The 26,435-nt window shown below is 34.2% G+C and overlaps 1 protein-coding gene across 4 annotated transcripts in view; it reads left to right on the forward strand.

Annotated features, from left to right (window-relative positions):
* Rpgrip1l (RPGRIP1 like) overlaps nt 1–26,435 on the forward strand; it is a 105,272-nt gene that overhangs the window by 31,624 nt on the left and 47,213 nt on the right. For 3 of the 4 annotated variants that reach the window (XM_047529262.1, XM_047529263.1, XM_047529264.1), the window contains exons 10-19: nt 1,033–1,172; nt 6,402–6,508; nt 6,732–6,782; nt 7,524–7,703; nt 8,320–8,437; nt 12,179–12,631; nt 14,540–14,691; nt 17,622–18,000; nt 22,996–23,183; nt 23,326–23,406. In XM_047529262.1, the coding sequence (XP_047385218.1) occupies nt 1,033–1,172; nt 6,402–6,508; nt 6,732–6,782; nt 7,524–7,703; nt 8,320–8,437; nt 12,179–12,631; nt 14,540–14,691; nt 17,622–18,000; nt 22,996–23,183; nt 23,326–23,406 (1,849 nt within the window). The remainder of the gene's footprint in view (nt 1–1,032; nt 1,173–6,401; nt 6,509–6,731; nt 6,783–7,523; nt 7,704–8,319; nt 8,438–12,178; nt 12,632–14,539; nt 14,692–17,621; nt 18,001–22,995; nt 23,184–23,325; nt 23,407–26,435) is intronic. The other variant, XM_047529266.1, reaches the window with a different exon arrangement.

A 26,435-nucleotide genomic window follows, 5' to 3' on the forward strand; every position in this document is an offset into this window, starting at 1 on the left:
CTTACTATGTTTAAAAAAAGTAGAAGGGTCGAAGCTGCTGATGATTATTCAGTCATAACAAGCTTCACAGATAATAGCTTTCTGCTGAAATGCAAATTGAGATCAATTTTTCCAAAAACCTGGCTATCACCTGGGGAGCTTTATAAAAATATGAATCCCTGAGTCTTGGGATCTTCATTTTTCATTCTCCCTAAGTGTCAATACAGCTGGTCTAGCACCATTGTTTAGACCAGGATTCAGGAACCACTACATAAAGAAATGTTTATTATTACCTTCTGTGTACCATTTAATTACTTTTTATCTGGTTCTTTCCTCTGATATGGTAGGCCTTGATCATTAGCAGATTTTAACCATAATTTAAACTGCTATACTTTTATTGTGGAATAGTAATTCTGTCTTCATCATTCTTATTAGGCACAGGGCATTGGTTTTCATCCCAGTCATGTGTTACAAGTAAAGTTGTTTATTCCTAGCCTATTGCTTTTTGTTTTTTAGGACAAAACTACTTTATCACTACTTCTTAATATCAGAATTACTGCCTGTGATTCAGTATCCTATCATTTTGTGGTCAGGGTTTTGTTAATATGTTATTATCCAAGATGCTTTAAAAGTTTCACAGAATTAAAGATCAGGTGGAAAGTCCATTTCTCTGTAGTAAGAGGGTTTGTAAGTGGGAGAGTATGGTTTTGTATGTTGTCAATTGCTGAGGTTTGGAATTGTGGATTCCTCTGGAGTATGTACAGTATCTGAATTCCTTTACTAGTCCCACAAAAGCTGTACACTGCCAACTTTTCTGACTTTAGAGCTCTAAATTAAGGCCAGTTCCTTTACTCATCCCACAAACTCTTTCATGTTCCCTAACCGCAGCCTGAGAAAGGCGCCTTGGTTTCAACAGCAGCAGACCAGCATATGTTTACTTAATTCCTAAGACATGATGACAGTGGTCTCTGTGCCACTAAAAGCTTTTCTCTTTATTATTTTCGGTTGAAGCTGATTTCCAAGCTTTCCTTGCATGTCACGTGTGTTTTGCAGTGCCTTCAGTGCTGCCCATGAAGAGCAATGGAAGTTAAAGGAACAGCAGCTGAAAGTACAGATTGCTCAGCTCGAGACTGCCTTAAAATCTGATTTAACAGACAAAACTGAAATCCTTGACAGATTAAAAACTGAAAGAGGTACATATAAAATAACTGTTGACATGCTCATTTCAGACATCTGATGTTTACTCACCCAGTTGATCAGTGCGGTGCCAACTGTTTGCCTGTTACCTTGATATGTACTGGAGATGCAGCCTGTATTAACAGCCATCTACTTTTGTAAATTTATTTATTGCTCAAAACTTCCCTTACTTAGGCTAGCATATATGCCCAAGGAATTGGTTTTTTTCTCAGAGTTACTTTTATTCAGGTTGTCTTTAATTGTTTAATTTACCTAAATTCTGAGCCCTTTTTTTTCCCCCTCTCATAATGGGAATTGAGCCCAGGGGCACTTTACCACTGAGCTACATTCCCAGCCCATTTTATTTTATTTTATTTTATTTCAAGTCAGGGTCTCACTGAATTACTGAGGATGACCTCAAATTTGGGATCCTCCTGCTTTAGCCTTCTTTTTTTTTTTTTTTTTTTTTTTTTTTTTTGGTGGTACTGGGGATCGAACTCAGGGCCTTCTGCCTGCGAGGCAAGTACTTTACCAGCTGAGCTATCTCCCCAGCCCTGCTTTAGCCTTCTGAGTTGCTGGAATTACAGGGCCCAGCCTCTGCACCCAACCTGAACCTTCTTCAGCGGTCAGCAAGTGTTTATTGAGCACCAGTATGTGCTAGGTACTCTTCCAAGTTCTGAGAATATAGCAATTAATAAAACATAGTTATTTCCCTCATGACACTTAAATTTAAGAGGGATAAACTGACAATAGTTCTATAAATTTGTAAGATGTCAGTTGATATCAAATATAATGGGAGAAAAAACAAAGTGGTATAAGATGACAGAGTGGCAGAAGTAGCCGTTTGCTGTTTTTGATAGGTTGCACAAGGAAGATCTCTTTGATGATGAGATATCTAATTCTGCTGTGTGCCAGTGAATTTAAAAACCAGGAAGCTTTGTCAAAATGTCTCTGCCAAAATAATTATCATTAATAAGTTTGATGTTAAGGTACAAATCTTTACCTTTCTTGCCTCATATAAGTAACGTAATTATAATTAAAGAAGACATCTGAATTACTATATGGCACACACATAAGAGAGTACATGCAGATGCACCATGGGGGAGCTGAATTATTTGATTCAAGTGATGTAATCTGTTTGCTCATCCACTAGACAAACCAGGTAATGTGATAATAAGGTTGCTCCTTTGGAACATTTGCAATTCAGTTGCATGAGAATGTTTAAAAGCTTATTATAAACTTAGTAAAAAATATTATATTTGTAGTTAGTACTCTTATTGATTTAGATTACAATGCCATTATCTTATTGACTAAAAAAAATTATTTTTTCACATTTTAATGTCTCAAATTGGAATGCATCTTATAACTGATAGCATTTTAAAGTTGTAGTCAGACTTTTTTCACATTTTAATAAATCTTACAATCAACAGGGTCTGAATTATAATAGAACAACAGCAGTCAGTGTTTATTCACTATGTGATTAAATTAGATGATAGATTTCTGTGTGGAATTTTCTAGAAGTGTGAGTAGAATCAACTGGTGGCATGTTTTCTGACCTGGTGGATTAAGTTTTATGTCAAAGATATATGGTTTCTGATTTTAGTGTGCAGTATCAAATACTCCCTAACAGTGTTTTGTCTAGCAGTTGCTCAATAAATTCTTGTTCACTAAAGGAAGTGGAAGTGTTCTACATTCCCTCTCACTTTTCCAAAAACAGATAAATCGCTCATTCTTAAATGAAAGGTAAATGAAATAAACCTTTTGTTATTTCTATCCTCTTCTATATTTCCTTAGATATTAAGCATTCCCAAACTGCATGTTTTCTCTGGAAAGAAAACATAAGGGAGTAGAAAACTTAAGAAAAATAAGAAAAAAATAAGAAAACTTAAAAAAATAAGAAAACTTAAGGGAGTAGAATCTCAGGGTTTTTTTTAACCTGTTTATTATTGTTGAATTAATTTTAGAGAATTCTTATTAAGTATTATAATTACAAAGGTATTTTAATTTATCTAGTCAATTCTCATTTTTTTTTTTTTTTACTGGTTCTTATATCTCTGGGGAATTTTTTTGTATAATGAAAATAACTTATGCATACTGTGAAAAAAAGGCCAGAAAACAAAATCCTAAAAATCACCCAATTTCATAGCCCTCTAGATAATCAGTGCTAATATTTGATATATGTCTTTTCAGAGTTGTTTCTATATGTGTATGGTTTTATAATATGCTTTTGTATATATTGTGAAATTGTTCCTTGATTATAAATTTAAATCACATTTATAATGACTATTGTAGTTTCCCAGTGTGGATGTACCATACATCATTTGCAGCCTTCCATTGAAGAATATTTAAGTAACTTGATTTTTCAAGTATTATAAGCAACATCTTTCTACATAAATCTTTACACATTTATTCAGTTATTTTCTAAAGAAAATTTTCCAAAACTGTTATTTTCTGGTTATTTTTCTCAACTAGTTCAAATTCACAAATCTGAGGATTTAAGTTTTTGTTTCTTTGTAAATATGTTACAGTAGATTATAAGAAAAATGTTGCAACCTTTAACCATTTTTCCAGGGAAATAACAAATTAAAAAATGAAATTTTATATTTAAGGAAATATTTTAATATTGAGAAAGTTCTTCTTTGTATTACAAATTTTGAAGTTGTTCAGTTTTACTTTGCGTTCTCCTCACACATTTCATATATCAAGTATATATGAAAACATCTTTGCCAGAAGATGTTTCCCTGGCTTCTTGTAGTCATTCATCTAACTGGCAAATTATTTTTAGAGAATACTCACCTCTTTATTCAAGGTACAAATTAGTTTCAGATTGTGCGAATATTCGGGGGAAGGATATGTAAATGCAGTTTGCATTTGGTTAATGCTTAAATTAACTGCATGTGTTTAAGGGCTTGCTTTTGAAAGTTCCTTTCTATCTTTAGCTGAAATGCATAATTCAGCATAATGCATATGGTTATATTGATCACAGCTGAAGATATTAGCACAAAAGAGCTCTGAAAATTGTTTAGTTGAATTGTTCTCTGCACTCTGCTTATTAATGGTGTGCTAGAGGAACATAAGTTTAAAAGAGTGAAATGTTATCTCATTTGAATAAAATGCTGTTTAGCTTAACCTGCTTTTTGTCAAATCATAAGGTAAGGAGGTTATTTTTCATCTTGTACAGAGTGCTTTGATTTTTCATATAATTGAGCAAGTCTATTTCCTCTTTGAACTGTAGCGTTTCAGTATTTTTTAAAGATCCAAGAGTTATATCCTCCATAAACAGTTTGAGAAAGGAAAAATATAGTGTATAAGTCAACATAAATTCAGTAAATAAAAGGTTATTGGTACTCAGTAATGTCGTCTCCTACTAAGTTATTTTCCTACTAATCCCCTTTTTAAAAATATCAGTGAATGGAGACATAGTTGTTGAAACAGAAATGAGTAAAAGATGAAAATGTTTAAGTTTATTTATGCCCATTAACGTATCATTCTTAAGAACTCTACTCTGAAAATTTGAAAGGATGGAAAAATTGGAGCATAGAAATAATAATCAAAATTCACACTCTGACTAGATTAAGATGGAACAGCCTCATTCTTTCAACTGTAGCTCACTCTTAGAACCCCTGTTTTGTTTTGATCATAGAATAAAATATCCTCAGTATTTTTGGTTTTACTTTTTATTTCTGACTATATTTACTTTTTTTTTTTGCCTATTCATTCTATCTAGTTGTTGTTTTTTAACATAATTAACCTATTCTCCTTAACGAAAAGAGTTCATCTTGTAAGAATTCGTATTTATTATTAATCCTAATTTTTAGTTTAAACACCAAATGTTGGACTTTTACCTTCAAAATTTCCGAGTATTTTTCACATTTGGAAATTCTGTTGGTTCACTAGATAAAAGTAACTTATTCCATAGATGACCTTTTAACCTTCTAGTAATAAGATAAAAGTGCTTATATAGTTGATATTAAATTATCTCTGCAACTCTATATATCCTAAGGTTGTAATTTTTTTAACTTCTTAGACTGCCAAGAAATATGTGACATTAAAAACATCCAAATTCAGTCCATTTCTTCTTCACTGTGTAATTTAACATTTTTACTTATACGCAGTATTTATAGCTTGGGAACACAAAGCCTTATAAAAGACAGAAACAAGTTTTGTAGAAAATGCAGTCAGAATGCAAATGCATTCATGGAAAGAATTCTTGGCAAATGTGTTGATTTCTTTTTTTTTTTTAAAGGAAAGGAAACAAAAATGTACAACCTAAGTTGAGGACTTATGATAAACATTAATCACTGAGAACAGAATGAAATTAGTGGAGACACTTTGGATGACATGGTTTAGAGTTGGTCCAGAGGGAGTCAGCAGAGGAGGATAACTGATCGCCTTGGTGAATTCTAGTAAAGAGTGCACTGAGGAGCATGAAGCTAAAGTGTGCAGTGAATTTGTTGCTAGCTTTTGTGCTTTTTTAAAACAAGGTTTAATGTGTTTAATGCAGAGTGAAAAAATAGTCTTTATGAATTTGCTCTATTCTGTAGCTTACTTTACAATCTTGCTTGTGGGGCTGTGGCAAATGAGTGCCTAGGCAAAGTAACATATCCACCCCTTAACAATAGCTCTAAGTTCATGTTCGATTAATCAATAGCATGAACTCAGTGAATAAAGAACGCATATGGATTATTATCGAGTATCTTGCACTGGTTGAGAATCTGTTTCTCCTATTGGAACAAATTTGTTAGAAGTATTGTTGATTAAATTATGGATCCAGAGCTTATCAGAAAGATTATAGATTATCTTGTTTTCATACAAAGACTTTATGCTGAGTTGGAAAAAGAAAATTCAAAGAAGGATTAGTAAACTAAAAGACAAAACTTTTTTTGAAATTTTTGCATGCCTTTCAGGACCCTTAATAAGTACGTAAAAATCATAGTTTTAGAAACATATATTCTTAGGCATTTTAAATAGAACATGCCTTTGAAGTCCCAGAAGCCACAATTTCCTTATATTAATACTGTGAACTTAAGTTTTTGATAAGCAAGTGAATCATATGGTAGACACATGATAGTGTTCATTTGTTCCTTATTCCCCTGCTGCCTTTGTTTAGGTGCTAGCTCAACTTTCTCTTTGACCTGAACAATACTGGAGCAATCTTGGTGCGTAACAGGAATTAAATTAATTAAAATATGTTCTTAGGCCTAATTCTCACTTACCTTTCTAATTGTGTTGACTTTATTTTTAAGACCAAAATGAGAAACTCGTTCAAGAGAATAGAGGACTTCAGTTACAGTGTCTGGAACAAAAGCAACAACTTGATGAACTTAAAAACCACATGAAGTTTTTCAACCAGGTGAACTATTTCTTATTTAGGAAATAAACTAAAAAATTATATCTACATGTTTTAGCATAGAGAAAATACTATAATTACAAAGCAGTAGTATCTGAACATATTACTTAGTTTATTAAGTCAGATATCAGGCACCTTATATTCCATTAGGAAAAACTAAGTAGTTGGAATAGCTCTTAACTTTCCATTAATATTTCATTGTGAGCTTTTACTTAATCTATTGCAGGAGAGTGAAATTAATGCTGATGAACTGAGTGAAGCTCTCCTGCTTCTCAAGGTAACTTTCTGGAACTATACCATGAGTTTTATGGCTACATAAAACTGTTTCAATATAATGGTGTCCTTTATCTGTAATCCTTGTATTTGGAAAATGAATTATTTTTTCATTTTCTGAAATTTAGTGCATCTTTCACACACACACATACACACAACACACACATAGGGCATGTATTTACTAAGACTCATGAAAGTGGTTAGATAACATTTAGTTGCAGCAAATACATATATAATGACATCAAAATTACAATAAAGTACACATCAAAAACTGTTATTTAAAGCACTTTCTTCAATTATACTAAGCATTTTATTTTTGCCTGCCTCACTATAAAACTAGTCAACAATTTTCTGCCCTAAGAGACCTTGGTTTGCACCCTGTTATCCCAAGTAAAATACTGAATTATAAATATAACAAAATGTTTTCTAGTTCTGGGATACCCGGATACTCCCAAGAAGACACCAAAATACACACTTACTTCTTTTTTAGATCACAGTGTACATTTTAATTAAATGGAAATAAATTTACATGATTCTTTTTTATATCATGAGGTAATATTTTTTTTTAATTTCTCTTTAATTGTTCCAGACATCTATGCAAATATGTTTTAGAACTGTGTTATTCCTGATGGGAAAAAGTGAAAATAGATGTTTCCAATCAATGATTGTTTCATATTATATCTACATTAATTTACATGGTCACATTTTAGAAATTCTTCAGCAATAAAACATGTTTTTGTTTTAGGCTCAAAAAGAACAAAAAAATGGAGATCTTTCATTTTTAGAGAAAGTAGACAGTAAAATTAATAAAGACCTAGAACGTTCCATAAAAGAGCTGCAAGCAACTCATGCAGAAACAGTGCAAGAACTCGAAAAAACAAGAAACATGCTAATCATGCAACATAAAATTAATAAAGATTATCAGGTAATGTAGTACACTAAATCAAGAGGATAGTTTTCTGTGATGTTCTGCTGATGATTTACTTTTCTTAAAACATATTCGTCTGTTCATCTATTATACCCTATTATCTGGCACATCCAGATATTAGGTTGGCACATCCCTGCAATTTAACCTTGTGGTTAGGTAGTTAGAAATAGTCTAAAAACAAATAAGTCCCTGGTTTAGGGCAATTAATAGTAGCAGTGGACCACCTTATGTTAGGTTTTTTTACCCCCTTTTCTTTTATAAAACAGGGACTCAAAATTGCCCTGGATAGCCTCAAACTTGGGATCCTCCTGCCTCAGCCTTCCAAGTAGCTGGGATTACAGGCAAGCACCACCATGCCAGGCTTTATGTCAGCTTTTAACAAAACAGAAACTCATCTCCATAAAAAGCAATCCAGAGTTTTATTTATTTTATTTTTTATTTGTGAATATTGCCAAGTATAATTCTCTGAACTATAAGCTATTTGAGATCAGGAAATCATAGTTTATAGGACCTAGTATTCCCAGGATCTAGAAAATGCTTGACTCAGAGTAACTTTGATAAATGAAAATGGAACTAATCATAGTATTGAAGTTTATGTGCTCTTGTTTTTTAGATGGAAGTTGAGGCAGTGACCCATAAGATGGAAAGTTTGCAACAAGATTATGAAATTAAAGTGGAACAATATGTTCATCTTCTTGATATCAGGGCTGCACGCATCCAGAAACTAGAAGGTACAGTGTACACAGTAACTAGAGGAGTGGATTTTATAACAGCTGAAAATGTCATCCAAATTTTCACTCACAGTATCTTTTTGCTGTATTTTTCCAAATTCATAGCTATAATAATAACTTACCAGAAAAGCTCTTTCATCTGATTCTTTTCTACTCAAGAATTTTTAGTAATTCCCTACTGCTTTTTTACTTCATTGTTGCAGGCAAGATTTCAAAGTACTTCATAAAGTACCACAGGCTCAACTTTAACACCACCTTTGTTATTTCCCTTCTAAGCAACCTACACTCCTCACCAAATAGGTCTTCTTGCTCTTAGATTCATCTTGCTCAGTTCCAACAACATGCTTTTGTTCTTACTGTTTGTTCTGTCTAAACCTTCTTTCCACCTTGACCTCAAGATACTCCCTTCTGTGCTTCAAAATCTAACTCAGTGCTCACTCATGTCAGGAACCTGGCTCTGATTACTCCTAACTGTCCCTCTACCTAATTACCCTCCCGGTGAGTTTCAAACTTTAGCAATATGAAAATCATCAGAGAAACTGTCTAAATTGTGGCTTATGGGGCTTCACCCCTAGAGATTTTGGGGCCTATGATTCTATATAGTTAGAAATAACTGCAAGCTACTCAGGTGCAGGTGTGAGACTTCATATTGAAAATGGCTGACATAGCACTTACCTACCCAGTTTTCCCCTCAGGTACTCAGAAAATATATGTTTAGGGAATATATATATATAATAGAAGTGTTCCTCAGCTGTTAGAGTTTTGCGTATTCACAGGAACCATTGTTTAAGTTCTACAGTGATAAGTACTAGACTCTTTCATGTCTACTGCTGTACAATACTTAATTCAGTCATTTGTGCCCACAGTAACTTTACTCTCTTGAAATTATTGATGATCCCAAAGGGATTATATTTATAATATTGAAAATTAAGAAATTTTTAAATATTTCTAATTCATGTTAAAATAATAATGTCTATTACATGTTAACATAAAATTATAGTATTTATTTTTAAAAGTTCCATTTACCCAAAAAATTGTGAGTAGCATATTTTGAATTTTCAAATTTTTAAAAATTTTTAACTTTTTGCAAATCATTTTAGGATCTGCCTTAATAGAAAACAGCTGAATTATTACATCTGATTCTGCATTTAATGTGTTGTAATAACACATATCATGTAGTCTTTGAGAAGCTCCATTATACATGTGTAAGACAATAAAATGAAAAAGGCAAATAACATCTTAGTAATAGTATAAAATTAATTTTGTTCTCACAGACCCCCTAAAATAGTTTTAGAGACCCTCAGAGGTGGTACCCAGACCACACTTTGAGAGCCTCTGATCTATGAGGAAGGGCTAAATAAATATCTTTATCTGACTGAACAAGGCTTTCCAAAAGTCAAGGAGCAGTATGTACCTTTTCTTCCAAGTAGTACTCAATAAAAATTTGCTTAATGGAATTTTCTTGGTTAAAAGGGAGGTCACAGAGTTAAGAATTTTCATTCTTTTCAAAACTTAACAAACTTTTACAAGTATGTTTTATCTGTCTCTTAAATTCATTGACTTATTCCGTAAACACGATCAAGTCTCTAATGCATCCTAAGCAAAGTGCTAGCCAGTAAGAATACAAATAGGAAAAAAACTGAGGCACCACCCTCAAGGGTATTTTTTTCTTGGTGCTGAGGATTGAAGTGTGGGTCTTGTGAATGCTAAGCACATGTTCTACCACTGAGCTACACCCCAGCCCAGAGATTTATTTCTTACAGTTCTAGAGGCTGGACAGTCCAAATTGAGGGGCCTTCATGTCAAGGGCCATAGCAGAAGTCAGAAGGGCAAAAGAACATACACAAAGAGAAAGCAAGAGGAGACCAAACACTTTTACAGTAAACCCACTCTTGTGATATCAAACCCACTCCCATGATTATGACATTAATCCATTCATGAAGGCAGAGCCTATATGGCCAAATTGCATCTTAAAGATTCCACGTCTCAACACTGTTGCATTGCAAATTAAGTTTCTAACACATGAACTTGGGGAGACACATTCAAACCATAGCAAATATTAAGAAAACATTGATGAGCAAATGCCTCTTCCTACCTCAAGGTTCAGGTAAGAGGGCTGGGATGTTGCTCGATTTTAGGGTGCTTTGCCTAGCATGGTGTTCAATCCCTAGCACCACACACACAAAGAAAAAAAGATTCAGGGAAGACTACAGTCAGCATGGGGTCTTTAAAAACAGTCCACACACACACGTGGACACTCACAAAAGACAGACTTCGCCTCTAAGTAAAAGTAGTACATTCAGTATTGCATTTTGGAGATTACACTACCAGTATTCAGAGAAGGAGTAAGACTTGAAGGAAGAAAGCATGTTGAGTTCCATAATTAGATAATAAACTGAAGGTATAAAATAGATATAGGAGAGATAGAATGGGGACAAATCTGATAAAGATTTAGGAAATAGTGTTGAATAGTTGTGACCCTGTAAGATATGGTAAGAGTAATAGAAAAAGGAATCTAGAATGACTCTGGTGTCTAACCTGGGCAAAGATGAATGCTAACACCATCTCTTGAGATTCAAAGTAAAAAAATAGCTAGAAGACAGTATGATACCTTCTGTTTTGAATATATTGAATTTGAAGTGCCTTTGGGATTCTGTAAGATAGAGGGTGAAGTAAAACATTAGATATATGGGACTGGAATTTAGGGAAGAAATCTGAGTTAAAAATAGAACTATGGAAGCTTTCAGCATGCTGATTATAACAAAAGTCATAAAAGTAGATGAGATCACCCATGAGAATATGTAGACTTAGAAGAGAATTAAAAGCAGAACCCCAGAAAACTAGCAGAGAAAGAAAAACCCCTAAAGAATGAGAAGAGGAAAAGCAGGGGAAATAATGACCTGGAAGCCAAGGTAGACATTCACAGAAGAGATGGTTTCATCCGTCTCCAATGAAGCAAAGAAATCAAATAATGCAGGGTCCAGTATCCATTGAGTCTGGCAATTAATTGGTTATGGTGACCTTTTCTGCAGTAGTTTCATGGAAAAACAAGGTGGCGTGGTTTATATGAGTAGTTGGAGACACATACACATTATTCTTTCTAGAAACTTGAGAGTGACATTAAGGGGAAAAATATCTAAATAAAAAGAGATCTTTTAAAAAACAGCTTTAAAGAAATATACTTAATGTACTTTAAAGGACACATATAAAGTATACGCTTCGGTGAGTCTGAACTTGTGTATACAACTGTGAAACCATTATTGTAATGAAGACAATAAACATACACATCACCCCCCACAGTAGAAGCATTTATCCTGTCAAGCTAAAGGAAAGGAACCTGGAAATAGAGAAATTAAGGAGAGAAGATAATGGACAAAAGAAGAGGTAGAGGAGCAGTTGGAAATGAAGTGGTGACCTCAACTCTTCATTCAGAGGCCCACTTTTTCCTTTTCCTGGCTTTTGGCTATATTACAATAAAGTTGTAATTTTTAATTTTTATTGTGAATTGACAGATTATAGTTGTGTATATTTTGAAGTTATAATTTTGTTATTGTTTAATAAATGTTGAAACAAATGATGAATTTCTGTATAATGAAATATTATTTACAAAAAAATGGTGTAGTCAAAAAATTTAAGATTGAGATTATTCACTAAAAACACTCAGACTTCCTACTGTTTCAAATACCAGTTTGCATCTTCATATGTCAGTATTTTAAAATCTCTATGTATCTTCTCTTGTAGCCCAATTAAAGGATATTGCCTATGGCACAAAACAGTACAAATTTAAACCAGAAATCATGCCAGATGACTCTGTCGATGAATTTGATGAAACCATCCACCTAGAAAGAGGTGAAAATCTATTTGAAATCCACATCAACAAAGTAACCTTTTCTTCTGAAGTTTTACAGGCATCTGGAGATAAAGAGCCTGTCACTTTCTGTACCTATGCCTTCTATGATTTTGAACTACAGACAACTCCCATAGTTCAAGGCCTTCACCCAGAATATAACTTCACTTCTCAATATCTTGTTCATGTTAATGACTTATTTTTACATTATATTCAGAAGAATACTGTCACACTTGAAGTTCACCAAGCTTACAGCACAGATTATGAAACACTTGCAGCATGTCAATTGAGATTTCATGAAATTCTAGAAAAAAGCGGTCGTATATTTTGCACAGCAAGTTTAGTTGGTAAGTGCAGTTTATAAGCTTCAAATGTTTGGATCACTAATTTGATTTATATATTAATTGGTATTCTACATTAGTATCTTATACATTAAAGGTGCCTTTTGGATAGGGACAATGTTCTCTGTCCATACCCTATCCAAAGTTTATCTTAAATATCATTGATGACATCAGTAAAAGCTACTTATTGTTTAAAAACCTATTACTTCAGATGTTTATCATATTGATACTCTTGTTTGATACACAGTTGTAGTACATTCATCAGATTCTTTTTAAGACATTGTTACCACTGTTACTAAATACTAGGAGTACCCGTCAGTGGTAAGAAAGACAGACAAAACCTGTGTTCTTGTGTAGCTTAGCTAACCTTCTAGCAGGGAAAACAAGTCTAAAGCAAATTAAGTATGTTCAGATATGAAAAAAATTAATCAGAGCAAGAAGCTGAGAGAAGGATGGAGGATTGCTAGTTCAGATGAATCTTCCTTGAGAGGGTGATGTTGGTGAAGACCTGAATGAAGATCCGTGCCAGGATTTGAGGGAAGAATGTTTCAGAAGGGGAAATAGCAAAAACAGATCTGAGAGAGGAACCAACCTGACATGTTGTTGGGACAGCAAGGTGACCTGTAACCTGGAGTAAAGATGAAATTAAATGAAAAGTCCAATTTGCACACCCTATAGCAATGTAGGTCACAGGAATTTGGGATTGGGAAGTGGGATTCCAAAATTTAAGAATCAAGAAGAACCTGAAAAGGAAACTGAGGGGTTACCAGTGGTGTAGGAGGAAAACTAAAGTATATGGCATCCCAGAAACAAGTGAAGAAACCATTTTAAGCAGGAACAGGGTTGATTTTGTGTCTGGAAAGGGATTTTATGTTACTGTTGGAGTGATTGGTTGCATAAGTAATATATTGATGACTTAAAAGTCAAAATGATGTAGGTGTCTTCTCCCTCTCCTGTCGCCAGACACCTCTGAACCCCCTCACCAAAGATGTTTTAATGCATATGCAACCAAATATGTGTGAATTAATAGTCTTCTGTTACTTTTTTTGTAAATAATGTTAGATACTAACATTTTGAAAGAAATTAATGAGGTAGGGGTAAAGTTTTTAATAATATGGTATGTTCAGAAAAGTTTATGAAATAGTCTGTACTTGACAAATATTGAGTATCTGTTATGTGCTAGTCCCTGTGGTAGGAATATATTGATGAAAACTACATTCCTTGCCCTCAAGAGGCTTTCATTGTGGGGTACAAACTGTACAGTTGTGAGCAGACAGTGTATGTTCTAATGAGGATGTACCAAGTCTGTGAAGGAAATACAGGGCTATTAGGTCTCCACAGAGGAAAGTCTTCACAGAGGAATAACAAGGGTGTGCAGCGCAAATATCATGTGAGGGTATATTGAATAGCATAGCTACAACTTTTTCCCCAATATTCATGGTACAGTAAAAAAAAAAAAAATGGAAAAAATGCCAAAAATTTTCCCAAACTTGAATTAATATACAGAATGTCTTATGTATAAATTTGAGGTTGCATGTTGTAAATGTCAGACTATATTGAGTACAACTTGTTTAAATAAAAGTACTACAGCATCAAAAATAATCTGGGGAGTATCTGATTCAATATTTAGATTTTTCTTTATATTTCAGAAGGATCGAAATAGTATAAAATGATATACTTCAAATTCGTTTGACATAGTTTTTAAATAATATTTAACATACAATGAAACTCATACTCTTGAAGTAACTCTTCTTCATCTGTTATTTGCCCATCATACATCATTTGTGCAAGTCATATCATTCAACTCAGTGTAAAATTTGTAGTTTTAATGAAAAACACCATTGATATATCTTTTACCTATATATATTTCATTTATGAGAGTATTTTAACAGTGGGTTTTGTTTTGACTTGTAGGAACTAAAGGAGACATCCCAAATTTTGGCACAGTAGATTACTGGTTCCAATTAAGAGTTCCCATGGATCAAGCAATTCGACTTTATCGAGAACGGGCAAAGGCTTTGGGATATATCACATCAAATTTTAAGGGGCCAGAGCAAATGCAATCGGTAAGCTTTTCTGATTTCAGAACCCTTTTATTACATAGAAATTTTATAATATTTCCTTATATTTTGGGCTTTAAATTGAAATAATTTTCTTTCACATCCTTCAAGTTCTTTTTTTACCTTTTTATTTTTGAATAATCACAGGAAGTAGCAAAAATAGTCCAGAGAGGTCCCCTGTGTGCTTCACCCAATTTCTCCTAGTTGTAACATCTAACAGAATTATGGTATAATATCAAAATCAGGAAATTGACATTGGTATAATAGGCTACATAACTTATTCAGATTTTATCAGTGTTTACATGCAGTCATTTGTGTATGTGTATGTAAACGTGTATAGTCATTCTATGCAGGTTGTTTTTTGTTTTTTTATGTTTTTGGGGGAGAGGGTACCAGGGATTGAACTCAGGGGCACTCACCACTGAGCCACATCCCCAACCCTATTTTATTTAGACAAGATCTCACTGAGTTCCTTAGTGCCTCACTTTTGCTAAGACTGGCTTTGAACCCTTGATCCTCCTGTCTCAGCCTCCTGAACCTCTGGGACTGTGAGTTTTATCACATGTCAAAATTCATATAACAATCACCACAATGAAGATACAGAACATCAATACAAAAAAATTCCATTGTGCTACCCAGGACAGTTTTGGAATATATAACTGCAGTACTATTATCACACATCACATCCTTCTTTAACAAGTTCTACTGTTAAGGAAACAAATAACTATTCTTGGACTATCAATTATTTTCTTTCTTTCAAACTGTTTTCTCATGTTGGGTTCTGAAATGCAAAGTCAAGTACAAAATGTGTATTTTCTTGCTGAGAACTGGGAGTTTAAATGCAATTCCCCAGGTTAGCATTTCTTAAACTATGTTTCATGAGTTCTTTTCTTTTTTTAATTTTTTTTAGTTGTCAGTGGACCTTTATTTTTATTTATTTATTTATATGTAGTGCTGAGCATCAAACCCAGTGCCTCACACGTGCTAGGCAGGCATTCTACCACTGAGCCACAACCCCAGCCACATTCATGGAATCTTAATGACCATATTCTCAAATGAATTCTATGATCCAGTTAATGCCGAAAGCACAGAATTAAGCAAAGTTAAATAGGATTCTTGACTTAAGATTTCTTGTGTACATGAATTTCAACAGGAAACATAAGATATGCACTTATGTTATGTAACACAGGAATAGGTTATAGTAGAAATATTTTGGAATGCTGACTCATGTCATAAATATCTTACTTTCTTTGCTCTGAAAACTGCCTCCATTTCCAATCCATGGGACCTGGCCCCCCATTGTTCAATTTTCCCATTTTCTCACACTCCCCATCTAATTATATTACTGATTCCAGACTATTCACTTGACCCCCCCCCCATCAGACCATTCAGATTCTGCTTTCTGAAATCAAGAGAAAGTATGACTCATGATGCCGTAAACTTGTAAACTTAGGAGCAGTTGGCAGTCATCTTCTACCATGATAGTCAGCAGACAGGGAGAAAATGGATCCAAGGAGAAAGAACCATTAGCAAGTATTATGAGAAAAATGGAGACCAAGCAGAGTAAATTCTAGCAGTTTTCCAGTCCTACTACTTTCTTAAGGTCCAACCGCATTTCTGCTGTATAGGTCCATGAAATATCCTTATAACCTTTTATTAAACTCCTCTGTGTGGTGTTTTGGCTCTGTGGATTGTGACTTTCACTTAAAGAACTGTGACTAACATAACTTGAGAAAGAATAGCATTTGCTTCCCAGAGATCATCTTTCTGGCTAATATTCTTCAAAATACACTTTGGGAAATGCTATTAAACAAATGGGAATTAGAAACAAAGAAACCAAATTATTTGTTTGATTTTTGTAGTTTAAAGGATTTTAGACTCTCAGATTCTGGCTTTCATTTACTGGTGGAATTTCAACTTTCACGGGTGCATTTGGGGATGTCAGTGCAGGGGGTATTTAAGAAATCATTCCACCCAGCCTTCCATAGCTGAGTGCAAACTAGCCCTGAGAAAGCAGAATTGTGATTTTCTTTCTCAGGTTTCCCCACTCCATGACACCAGATATCTCCACTAAGAAGATTTTGACTCTAACTCTATTTTGTCTTCTCCCGTAAAGTCTCTGAGCAAGGGATCCCATTTGTTCAATCCAGGCTCAGAAATATAGAGGGGTTCCTTTGTGGAAAATAGAGAATTCTCCAATAGTAAACTAAACAAATACACTGAAACACTGGCATTTTCTTTGTCCTTAGATATATTAGCTATGGAAGATTTACTGTTTAGTGCAATTATTTTCCAAAATACTGTGTAGTGGCCCTCTTAGTCATATTTCCATAAGGAACCATAGAGTAGTTCCCAGCTCTGCCTAATAACTTCTACTGCTCGTCTCTTCCAAAATGTCCTCCCAATCCTTGCTTTTTATTCCTCTCATATTTTTCATTGACTCTATTTTCTTGTTCTTACAGAAGTTGAACTTTGATACACTGGCTAATCTTGGCCTCATATATCTGTTTCTCCACACCCCAATGATTCAGAATGAGGGCCAACCCCAAATATAACAGAATTATTACTACAGAGGAGCAGATGCATCTCCTCTGGTTAGGGCATTCTTCTTTAGACCTATCACTCACTTTAGTCTCTGGTTATTAAATAGAATTAATAGAATTAAGAACTCTTTTCTTGGTTTTATTTGGCTTTAACACCAATTTCTACATGTCTCCTCAGTCTCCTATGTTTGTTCCTAATAGCACAGGATCATCTGTCCACATATGGTTTTAAACAAGAATCAAAGGTGTTTTTTTTTTTAACTGAGAAATTAACTTTGAATGAAAATATGCAGCTTCTGTCCGTTTACAAAATTATTTTGTTTGGGGGTTGGCAGCTGCTGTTTATCTTTTAATCGTATTATTTCTATAATATAAATATGTATGTTTTTCCAGTTAAGTCAGCAAGTACCCAAAACTGCTCAGCTCAGTTCACCAGATTCCACAGATGGCAACTTAAATGAACTTCACATTACAATAAGATGTTGCAACCACCTGCAGTCCAGAGCAAGTCACCTGCAGCCACACCCATATGTTGTGTACAAGTTTTTTGATTTTGCAGACCATGATACAGCCATCATTCCCAGTAGCAATGATCCACAGTTTGATGATCATATGTGTTTCCCAGTGCCAATGAATATGGATTTGGATCGATACCTTAAGTCAGAGTCTCTGAGTTTTTATGTGTTTGACGATAGTGATACCCAGGAGAATATTTACATAGGAAAAGTCAATGTGCCTCTGATTTCATTGGCACATGACAGGTGTATTTCAGGTAAGCCTGTGTTCTTGATTCTATGAAATTGTAAAAGCAAACCTAAATTGTTCCTCAGCATTATGGATATGATTTGTTCAAAACTCATTTTTCTAACCTTTTCAGAATCTTTAAATTTTGAGTCTATGACACTATTTTTTCTTTTAGTTATTTACTTTGCAGTTGCTCTGGGAATTATAATACGTGTCATATAGTCTATTTAAAATTCATGTTAACTTAATTCCATTAAAATATAGAAAGGCTGGGGCTGGGAAGATAGCTCAGTCAGTAGAGTGCTTGCCTTGCATGCACAAGGCCCTGGGTTCGATCCCCAGCACCGCAAAAAAAAAAAAAAAAAAAAATATATATATATATATATATATATAAAGACTAATACAATTCATTCTCACTTCCTTCCTTTCTACTATTATTGACATATATATGTATACATTATGCCTATATATGTCATAAACCCAACAATGCAATGTTGCAATTTTTGCTTTATATAATATAATCTTACTGATTTAATCAAATTAAGAAAGGGGAGAAAATATATAATTTTAGGAGACTTTGATATTGACCTACATATACATATTTGCTACTCCTGGTATTCTTTATTTCCTTCTGTGATTTCGATGTCATTTCCTTACTCTGATGTCATTTCCTTAACTGCAGTATAACTCTATCTTCCACCTTTGTGCTATAATTATCATATATGTTTGTTCTTCATGTAAACAATATAATTTACAATTATTATTTTATGCAGTTGTCTTTTAAATCAGTTAAGAGGAGAAAATAGAGAATATATATTTATGTAGTCTTTTATAATTACCAATGTAAATGCCTTCATTGGTTCTAATTCCCAATGTGAATTTGAGTTACCATCTCATTCTCTGTTTCAACGTGGAGAACTTCCTGTCACATGTGTTGTAAGTCAGGTCTGCTGTAAGTGAATTCTCTCATTCATCATTATCTGGGAATGTAGTTATTTTGCTTTTAATTTTTGAAGGATAGTCTTGTTATATTTATTTTTGTTTACTTTTTTCCCCTTCAGCATTTTAATACATCAAACTACTGACTATTGGCATCCATTGTATCTAACTGAGAGTCAGCTATTTATCTTATTGTGGCTCCCTTACATTTGATGCTTTTCTCAAGATTTTCTATTTGTTTTGATTTTGAACAGTTTCATATGTCTAGATGTGTATTCCCTCCTTGGAATTTGTTGAGCTTCTTATATGGGTATATAATGTTATAAACCAAGTTTGGATAGATTTTTGCCATTACTTCTTCAATTATTTCTTCTCCCTATCTTTATTCTCCTTGGCCTCCCATTACACATATACTGGTATTAAGTGTCCCACAGGTTCATTTTTCCGTCCATCCTTCAGATAGGTTAATCTTGACTGATCCACTGATTTTGTCTTGTGCCATTCAGATCTCTATTGAGTCCCTCTTGAATAATTTTTAATCTCAGTAATTTAGTAATTGTACTTTCCAACTCGAGTGTTTTGGGGATTTGGGGGGGGTTCTTTCTTGTTTTGTTTTGTTTCTTTGTAGTTCTGGAAAACAAACCCAGGACTTCATGCACACTAAGCAAGTATCCTACCACTGAGCTACATCCTTAGCCATATTTCTTTTTTTTTAATATAATCTGTATTTAATAAGTCATTATCATACTTTTCTTTAATTCATTAATTTTTTTTAGTTCTTTGAACATTGATAATTGTTTGAAGTCTTTTTCTGCTAAGTCTACTGTCTGAACACTTCAGAGAACATGCTGAGATTGAACTAAGAGCCTTATGCATGCTAGGCAAGCGCTTTAACACTGAGGATATCTTTTAGCCTGTGTATGCATTACTCTTTCTTGTTTTTAATATGACTTTTTTTTTAAGTATTAGAGATCAAACCTAGGGCCTCATGCCTGCAAAGCAAGCATGCCTTGACTGAGCTACACCCCTAGCCCATGGCCCATTTTTTAAATTTTTTTATTTGTTCTTTTTAATTATACAGGATAGTCTAATGTATTTTGACATACTATACATACATGGAGTATAACTTCCCATTCTTATGGTTGTATATAATGTGGAGTTACACTAGTCATGTATTCATATATGAACATAGGAAGGTTACGTCCAGTTCATTCTACTGTCTTTCCTATTCCCATCCCCACTCCTTTCCCTTCGTTCCCCTTTATCTAATCCAATAAACTTCTATTCTTTCCTTCCCACCCCTTATTGTGTGTTAGCATCAGCAGATCAGAAAGAACATTTGGCATTTGGTTTTGGGATTGGCTTATTTCACTTAGCGTGACAGTCTTCAGTTCCATGCATATACTGGCAAATGCCTTTATTTCATTCTTCTTCATGGCTGAGTAATATTCCATTGTGTATGTATACCACAGTATCTTTATCCTTTCATCTGTTGAAGGACATCTAGGTTGGTTCCATAGTTTAGCTATTGGGAATTGAACTGCTATAAACATTGATGTGACCGCATTACTGTACTGTGCTGATTTTAAGTCTGTTGGGTATAAACGGAGGACTGGGATAGCTATGTCAAACGGTGGTTCTGTTCCAAGTTTTCTGAGGAAATCTCCATACAGCGTTCCATAGTGGTTGCACCAATCTGCAGTCCCAACAGCAGTGTATGAGTGTACCTTTTTCCCCACATCCTCACCAACACTTATTATTGCTTGTATTCTTGATAATTGCCGTTTGGACTGGAGTGAGGTAGAATCTTAGTATAATTTCAGTTTGCATTTCTCTAATTGCTAGAGATGTTGAACTTTTTTTTATATATTTGTTGACCATTCATATTTCTTCTGTGAAGTGCCTCTTCAGTTTCTTTGCCCATTTCTTTATTGGGTTGTTCGGTTTTTTTTGGTGTTAAGTTTTTTGAGTTCTTTGTATGGCCTGATGATGAATGTGCTCTCTGAGGTGCAGGTGGCAAAGATTTTCTCCCATTCTATAGGCTCTCTCTTCATATTCTTGGTTGCTTCCTTTGAATCTCTCTTCATGTTCTTGGTTGCTTCCTTTGAAGCAACTTCTTGCACTTTAGGGGTCTTATTGAAGAATTCAGTTCCTAAGCTGACATGATGGTGATTTGGGCCTTTTTTCTTCTAGAAATCACAGGGCCATGACCCATTTTTTTGTTGTTGAAAATTGAACTTTTTTTTTTTTTTTTTTTTTTTTTTTTTGCGGTACTGGGGATTGAACCCAGGGCCTTGTGCTTGCACAGCAAGCACTCTACCAACTGCGCTATATCCCCAGCCCAAATTGGGCATTTTGGATAATAGGTTGTAGCTCCTCCCAGGACTGGTTATTGTTGCCATTTTTGTTTGGTAACTTAACCTGGACTAATTCTAAGGAGTCTCTTTCTCCCATTGTGTGTAGCCACTTAGGCCTCTGCTCTGTTCTGCATATCTTATTCTTTTTTTTATTTTAAGCACAGCCATCATAGCTTAGCAATCAGCCAGTGATTTTTCAAAGGTGTACTTAAAATACTTTGAGCCAGTAAGTTTCTACCCTATGTCTATGGGTTAGCTTGTGGCTTAGGGAATGCATTCAGAGCTCAGGTAGTTTGTAAGTCACTTCAGCTTTTGCTTTCTTCATTTGCTAGTGCTTGGCCTCTTGACTTTCTTCTGACCATGTACATAGTTTATGCCCACAGTACAAAAGTATATGCCCACAGCCTTACATACCATGAGGCATAAATAGTATCTTTTCACAGCCCATTTTGGATGTTTTATTTCTTTTAAGTTGTCACTTGACTTTCTGTTTTTTTGCTTGCCTCAACCAGTATTGAGATCTCAGACTAGGTACAATGTTGGCCTTCCCAGAGTGTGTGGCCCTGAGATTACTATGTTTTTATATGTCCCTAGGCATGAAATTATCTATACTGTGTTCCAAAGAAAATCAGCCCCATCCAACAAAAGCTACCAGTCCTCATAGCCTACCACACCCTGGTAGAACCTCTGTAGGTATCATGGAGCAGGGAGGAGAGGGGACACTAAGAGCAGTCCCATAGACTTCTACTGTTTTTACTGTTGTTCAGTAAGTGTTCTTCACTAAATGCTTCTTTGTATATCTTTGCTCCATTTCCAATGTCCTTAGGTGGTTGTTTTTAAGCATTCTGCCCACTTTCATCATTACTTCTTTGGAAGAGTATTTACTGAGCTCTTCACTCAACCATTTGAAAGTCTCACCTATACCTGTAATAGAAGTTTATCACCTTATGATAGTCTACCCATATTTTGATCTCCCCTAAAGCCTAGGCTTTGTGGGCTTGGTATTTTTTTTCCCCCAGTCAACTATTAAAAGAAATATCAACACTTGAAGACCAAGTAAAGGACAACCCTATGTAAAAGTTAAACTTGAAATGTAGGTTTGTTCATCACAGATTTTTCTTACCTCAAAATCTAGTACAATGATAAAAATTTGTGACTCAGTAATACATATTCAGCTACATGTACTTCTTTTACTGCTGTTTTTTGGATTGTCTGTTTATTTCATGGATTTTTTATCTGTGTAGCTATTGATTTGCAATAATTTAACAAATTCCAGTAAAATACATTTAAAACTATAACAATTATATAGTAATATAAAGATTCCTTTACATACATTAACTGTTTGAAATTCTAACGTTTTAATATATTTTTCTTTAGACACAAGTTTTGTACAAGAATATTCAAGTCAATACTTGAAACATAACCCAGATATATCTTAGAAGAAGGATAGGAATTCTGAATAATCCTGAATTTAATTTCAGTGAATTGAAGTAGTTATAAATTAATTTCCTATTGTTGAATCAGTGTTATCTTTTAGGCCTTAATTTCTGCAAGAAGTCAGTTTGAGAAATGAACTTATCATAAATCCTTATTTTATTCTCTATGACATTTGAGTTGTGAGTAAAAGCCAAAATTGTTTTTGAAGTAGAGAGTAGTTCTTCCTCTTTAATTCTTATGTTAATAAAATTTTACTCTCACTAATTAAAAATACTTTTGTAATTTGACAGGAATATTTGAGTTACTAGATCATCAAAAGCATCCTGCAGGCACTATCCATGTTACATTAAAATGGAAATATACTTATTTTCCACCAAGTGGATCAATAACTACTGAAGCTGAAGGAAATTTCATACACAGAGAACCAGAAGTTGTTCAGACACTACCTCCAACATCCTCTGTTAGCACATCAGTTGTAGTGAGTAACAATAACTTCAATTTCCTTTCAAGTATAGAATTCTGAATACAAACTTAAGAGCCAATACCTCTGCGAAAGAAAAAATAGTTGACACTTTATCTAATTTTCACTATACTCATTCTGACGTATTGGTTTATCTTAGGCACCAACACCTAAACCTAGACGTTTAACACCTGTAGATAAGAAGGTGTCTTTTGTGGATACCATGCCACATCGGAATCCTGTAAGTAATAAACACTCAAAATACCGATTTGTTTTTTTCTGAAATAAATATTGGAAATAACAAATAGAGATATACTACACCCTGCTTAATTTAAAAGGGAACAAGTGAATGAAGTACATCTTTTCCCTTTTAAATGATCACTTTTTATTTGGCACTATAAAGAAGTGTTAACTGTTCATATTCTTTGATCTAAGCCTCTCTCGGCTCCATGTCTCTCTGCAGCTACTGCCCCAGTCCTCTGTTCCCATTTACAAAAAAAAAGTCTTCAAAAAAGTTGTCTAAATTCTGCTTCCTTTCCTCATACCATTTCTTGAACTTACTCCTGGAAAAAATGTTTTTAATTGTCTTAGTAAGGTCACAGTGACTTTTTTTTGGGGGGGGGGGGACTTATTCAATTTTGTTTTTATTTTGATGGACCTAACATTCTAGGTGTCAGTTATTTTTCTTTTTTTGACTTCCTTTTTTAAAATTGGTACATCATGATTATATAATAGTGGGATTCATCATGCCATAGTCATTAAAGTCACGTAACCTAATTTGCTCAGTCTCCTTTCCCAGTACCTTCCCTTTAGCTCCGCTCCTCCTGATCTCCTTACTCTACTGATCTTCCTATATTATCATTTAATTAGTACTTAGTCATATAATAATATAAGCAAAATTTATTGTGGTCTATTTGTGATGAACATAGTATAATTTAATAGATTTCATTTCCCAGTATTTCCCATGCCCTCCCTCCCTCCCTCTCAGTCCCCTTCCTGTAGTATATTGATCTCCCTTCTATTATAATGAGATTTCCCCTTCCCTTTTTTCTCTCCCTCCTGCCTCCCACCCCTCTCTCTCTCTCTCTTCCACATATGAGAGAAAACATTTGACCTTTGGCTTTCTGAATCTGGCTTATTTCACTTAGCATGATGTTCTCCAGTTTCATCCATTTGCCAGCAAATGACATAATTTCATTCTTTATAGCTTATTAAAACTCCATCATGTATATATATCACATTTTCTTTATCCAGTCATCTGTTGACAGGCACATAGGTGGTTCCATAACTTGGCTATTGTGAATTGCATTGCTATAAACATTGGTATGCATGTATCACTATAGTATGCTCATTTTTGTTACTTTGGATAAATACCAAGGTGTGGAATAACTGGGTCATATGTTGATTCCTTTCCTAGTCTTTTAAGGAATCTCCATACTACATTCCAAAGTGGTTGTACTAATTTGCAATACAATAACAATGTATAAGTGTACCTTTTCCCCAAGAGGCTCACCAGCATTTATTGTTATTTGTATTCTCAATTAATGCCATTCTAACTGGAATGAGATGAAATCTCAGTATAGTTTTGATTTATATTTCCCTAATTACTATGAATGCTAAACAATTTTCATATATTTGTTGCCCAATTATGTTTTTTTCTTCTGAAAAATATGTTTTGTTATTTGATTGGGTTATTTGTGGGGGGTTTGTTTGTTTTGGTGTAAGTTTTTAGACTTCTTTATGTGTTCTGGGTATTAATCCCCTATTGGAAGAGTAACTGGCAAAGATTTTCTCCCATTCTATAGGTTCTTTCTTCTTGTTCTTGTTTCCTTTGCAAGAAGCAAATTTGATGTCATCCCACTTATTGATTCTTGGTTTTATTTCTTGAGTCTTATTAAGGAAGTCAGTGCCTGCACCAGTATGTTGCAGTGTTGATTCTGTGTTTTCTTCTAGTAACTGCAGTATTTCTGGTCTAATTCCTAGGTCTTTGATCCACTTTGAGTTGATTTTTGTGCAAGGTGACAGGGATCTAGTTTCATCCTATGTCCGTGTATCCAGTTTTCCCAGCACCACTTGTTAAATTTGTTGTTTTCTTCAACATTTTCTTATTTTTGGCACCTTTGTCAAGGATCAGATGACAATTTCTATGTGAATCTGTCTCTGTCTTCTTTTCTTTTCCACTGGTCCTCATGTCTGTTTTTTGCCAACGCCATCCTGTTTTTGTTACTATACCTCTGGTATAATCTGAGATCAGGCGTTATGATGCCTTTAGCTATTCTGGGTCTTTTATTCTTCCTTATGAATTTTAGAACTTTTTTCTAGTTCTGTGAAGAATGTCATTATTATTTTGATGGGGATCACATTAAATCTGTAGATAACTTTTGGTAATGAGGCCATTTTGACAATTTTAATTCTACCTATCCAAGAACATGAGAGGTCTTTCCATCTTCTAAGATCATCTTCATTTTCTTTCTTAATGTTCTACTAGTTTTTATTTTAGAGGTCTTTCACCTCCTTAGTTAGATTTATTCCCCAGGTTTATTGTTGTTGTTGTTGTTGTTGTTGTTGTTGCTGCTGCTTATTTGTTTAAGACTGTAGAGAATGGAATTGTTTTCCTGACTTCTTTCTGAACAAATTCATTATTTAAGTATAGGAAAGCTATAGTTTTTATAGGATGATTTGTAACCTGCTGCTTTGCTAAGCTTATTGGCTCTAGAAGTCTTGGGGATTTTTTTAGGTCCTCTAAGTAAATGATCATGTTATTAGCCAACAGATAGTTTGACTTCTTCCTTTCCTGTCATATCCCTTTAATTTCATTCTCTTGCCTGATTGCTCTGGCTAGAGTGTCAAGAACTATTATTGAATATCCTATTATTGGATATCCTTGTCTCATTCTGGATTTTAGAGGAAATGCTTTCAGTTTTTCTCCATTCAATCTGATGTAGGTTTGAGTTTTATAGTGTTTATGACATTAAGTTCCTTCTGACCCTAGTTTCCTCCGTTTTCCACGAATGGGTGCTAGATTTTGTCAAAGGCGTTTTCTGCATCTATTTAGATATAAGTTTTGTTCTTAATTTGATCTATTTGATGAATTAACATTTATTGATTTGTATATGCTGAAATAACCCTGCATCCCTGAGGTGAATCCAACTCAATCATGGTGTATAATCTCCTTAAGGTATTCTTGGTTTGGAATTCTTTTTGTTTTAATTAGTTATACATGACAGTAGAATGCACTTCGATACATCATATACAATGGAGTATAATTTC

This window comes from Sciurus carolinensis, chromosome 16 (assembly GCF_902686445.1).
Source record: "Sciurus carolinensis chromosome 16, mSciCar1.2, whole genome shotgun sequence".
In the NCBI taxonomy this organism is placed as follows: Eukaryota; Metazoa; Chordata; class Mammalia; order Rodentia; family Sciuridae; genus Sciurus; species Sciurus carolinensis.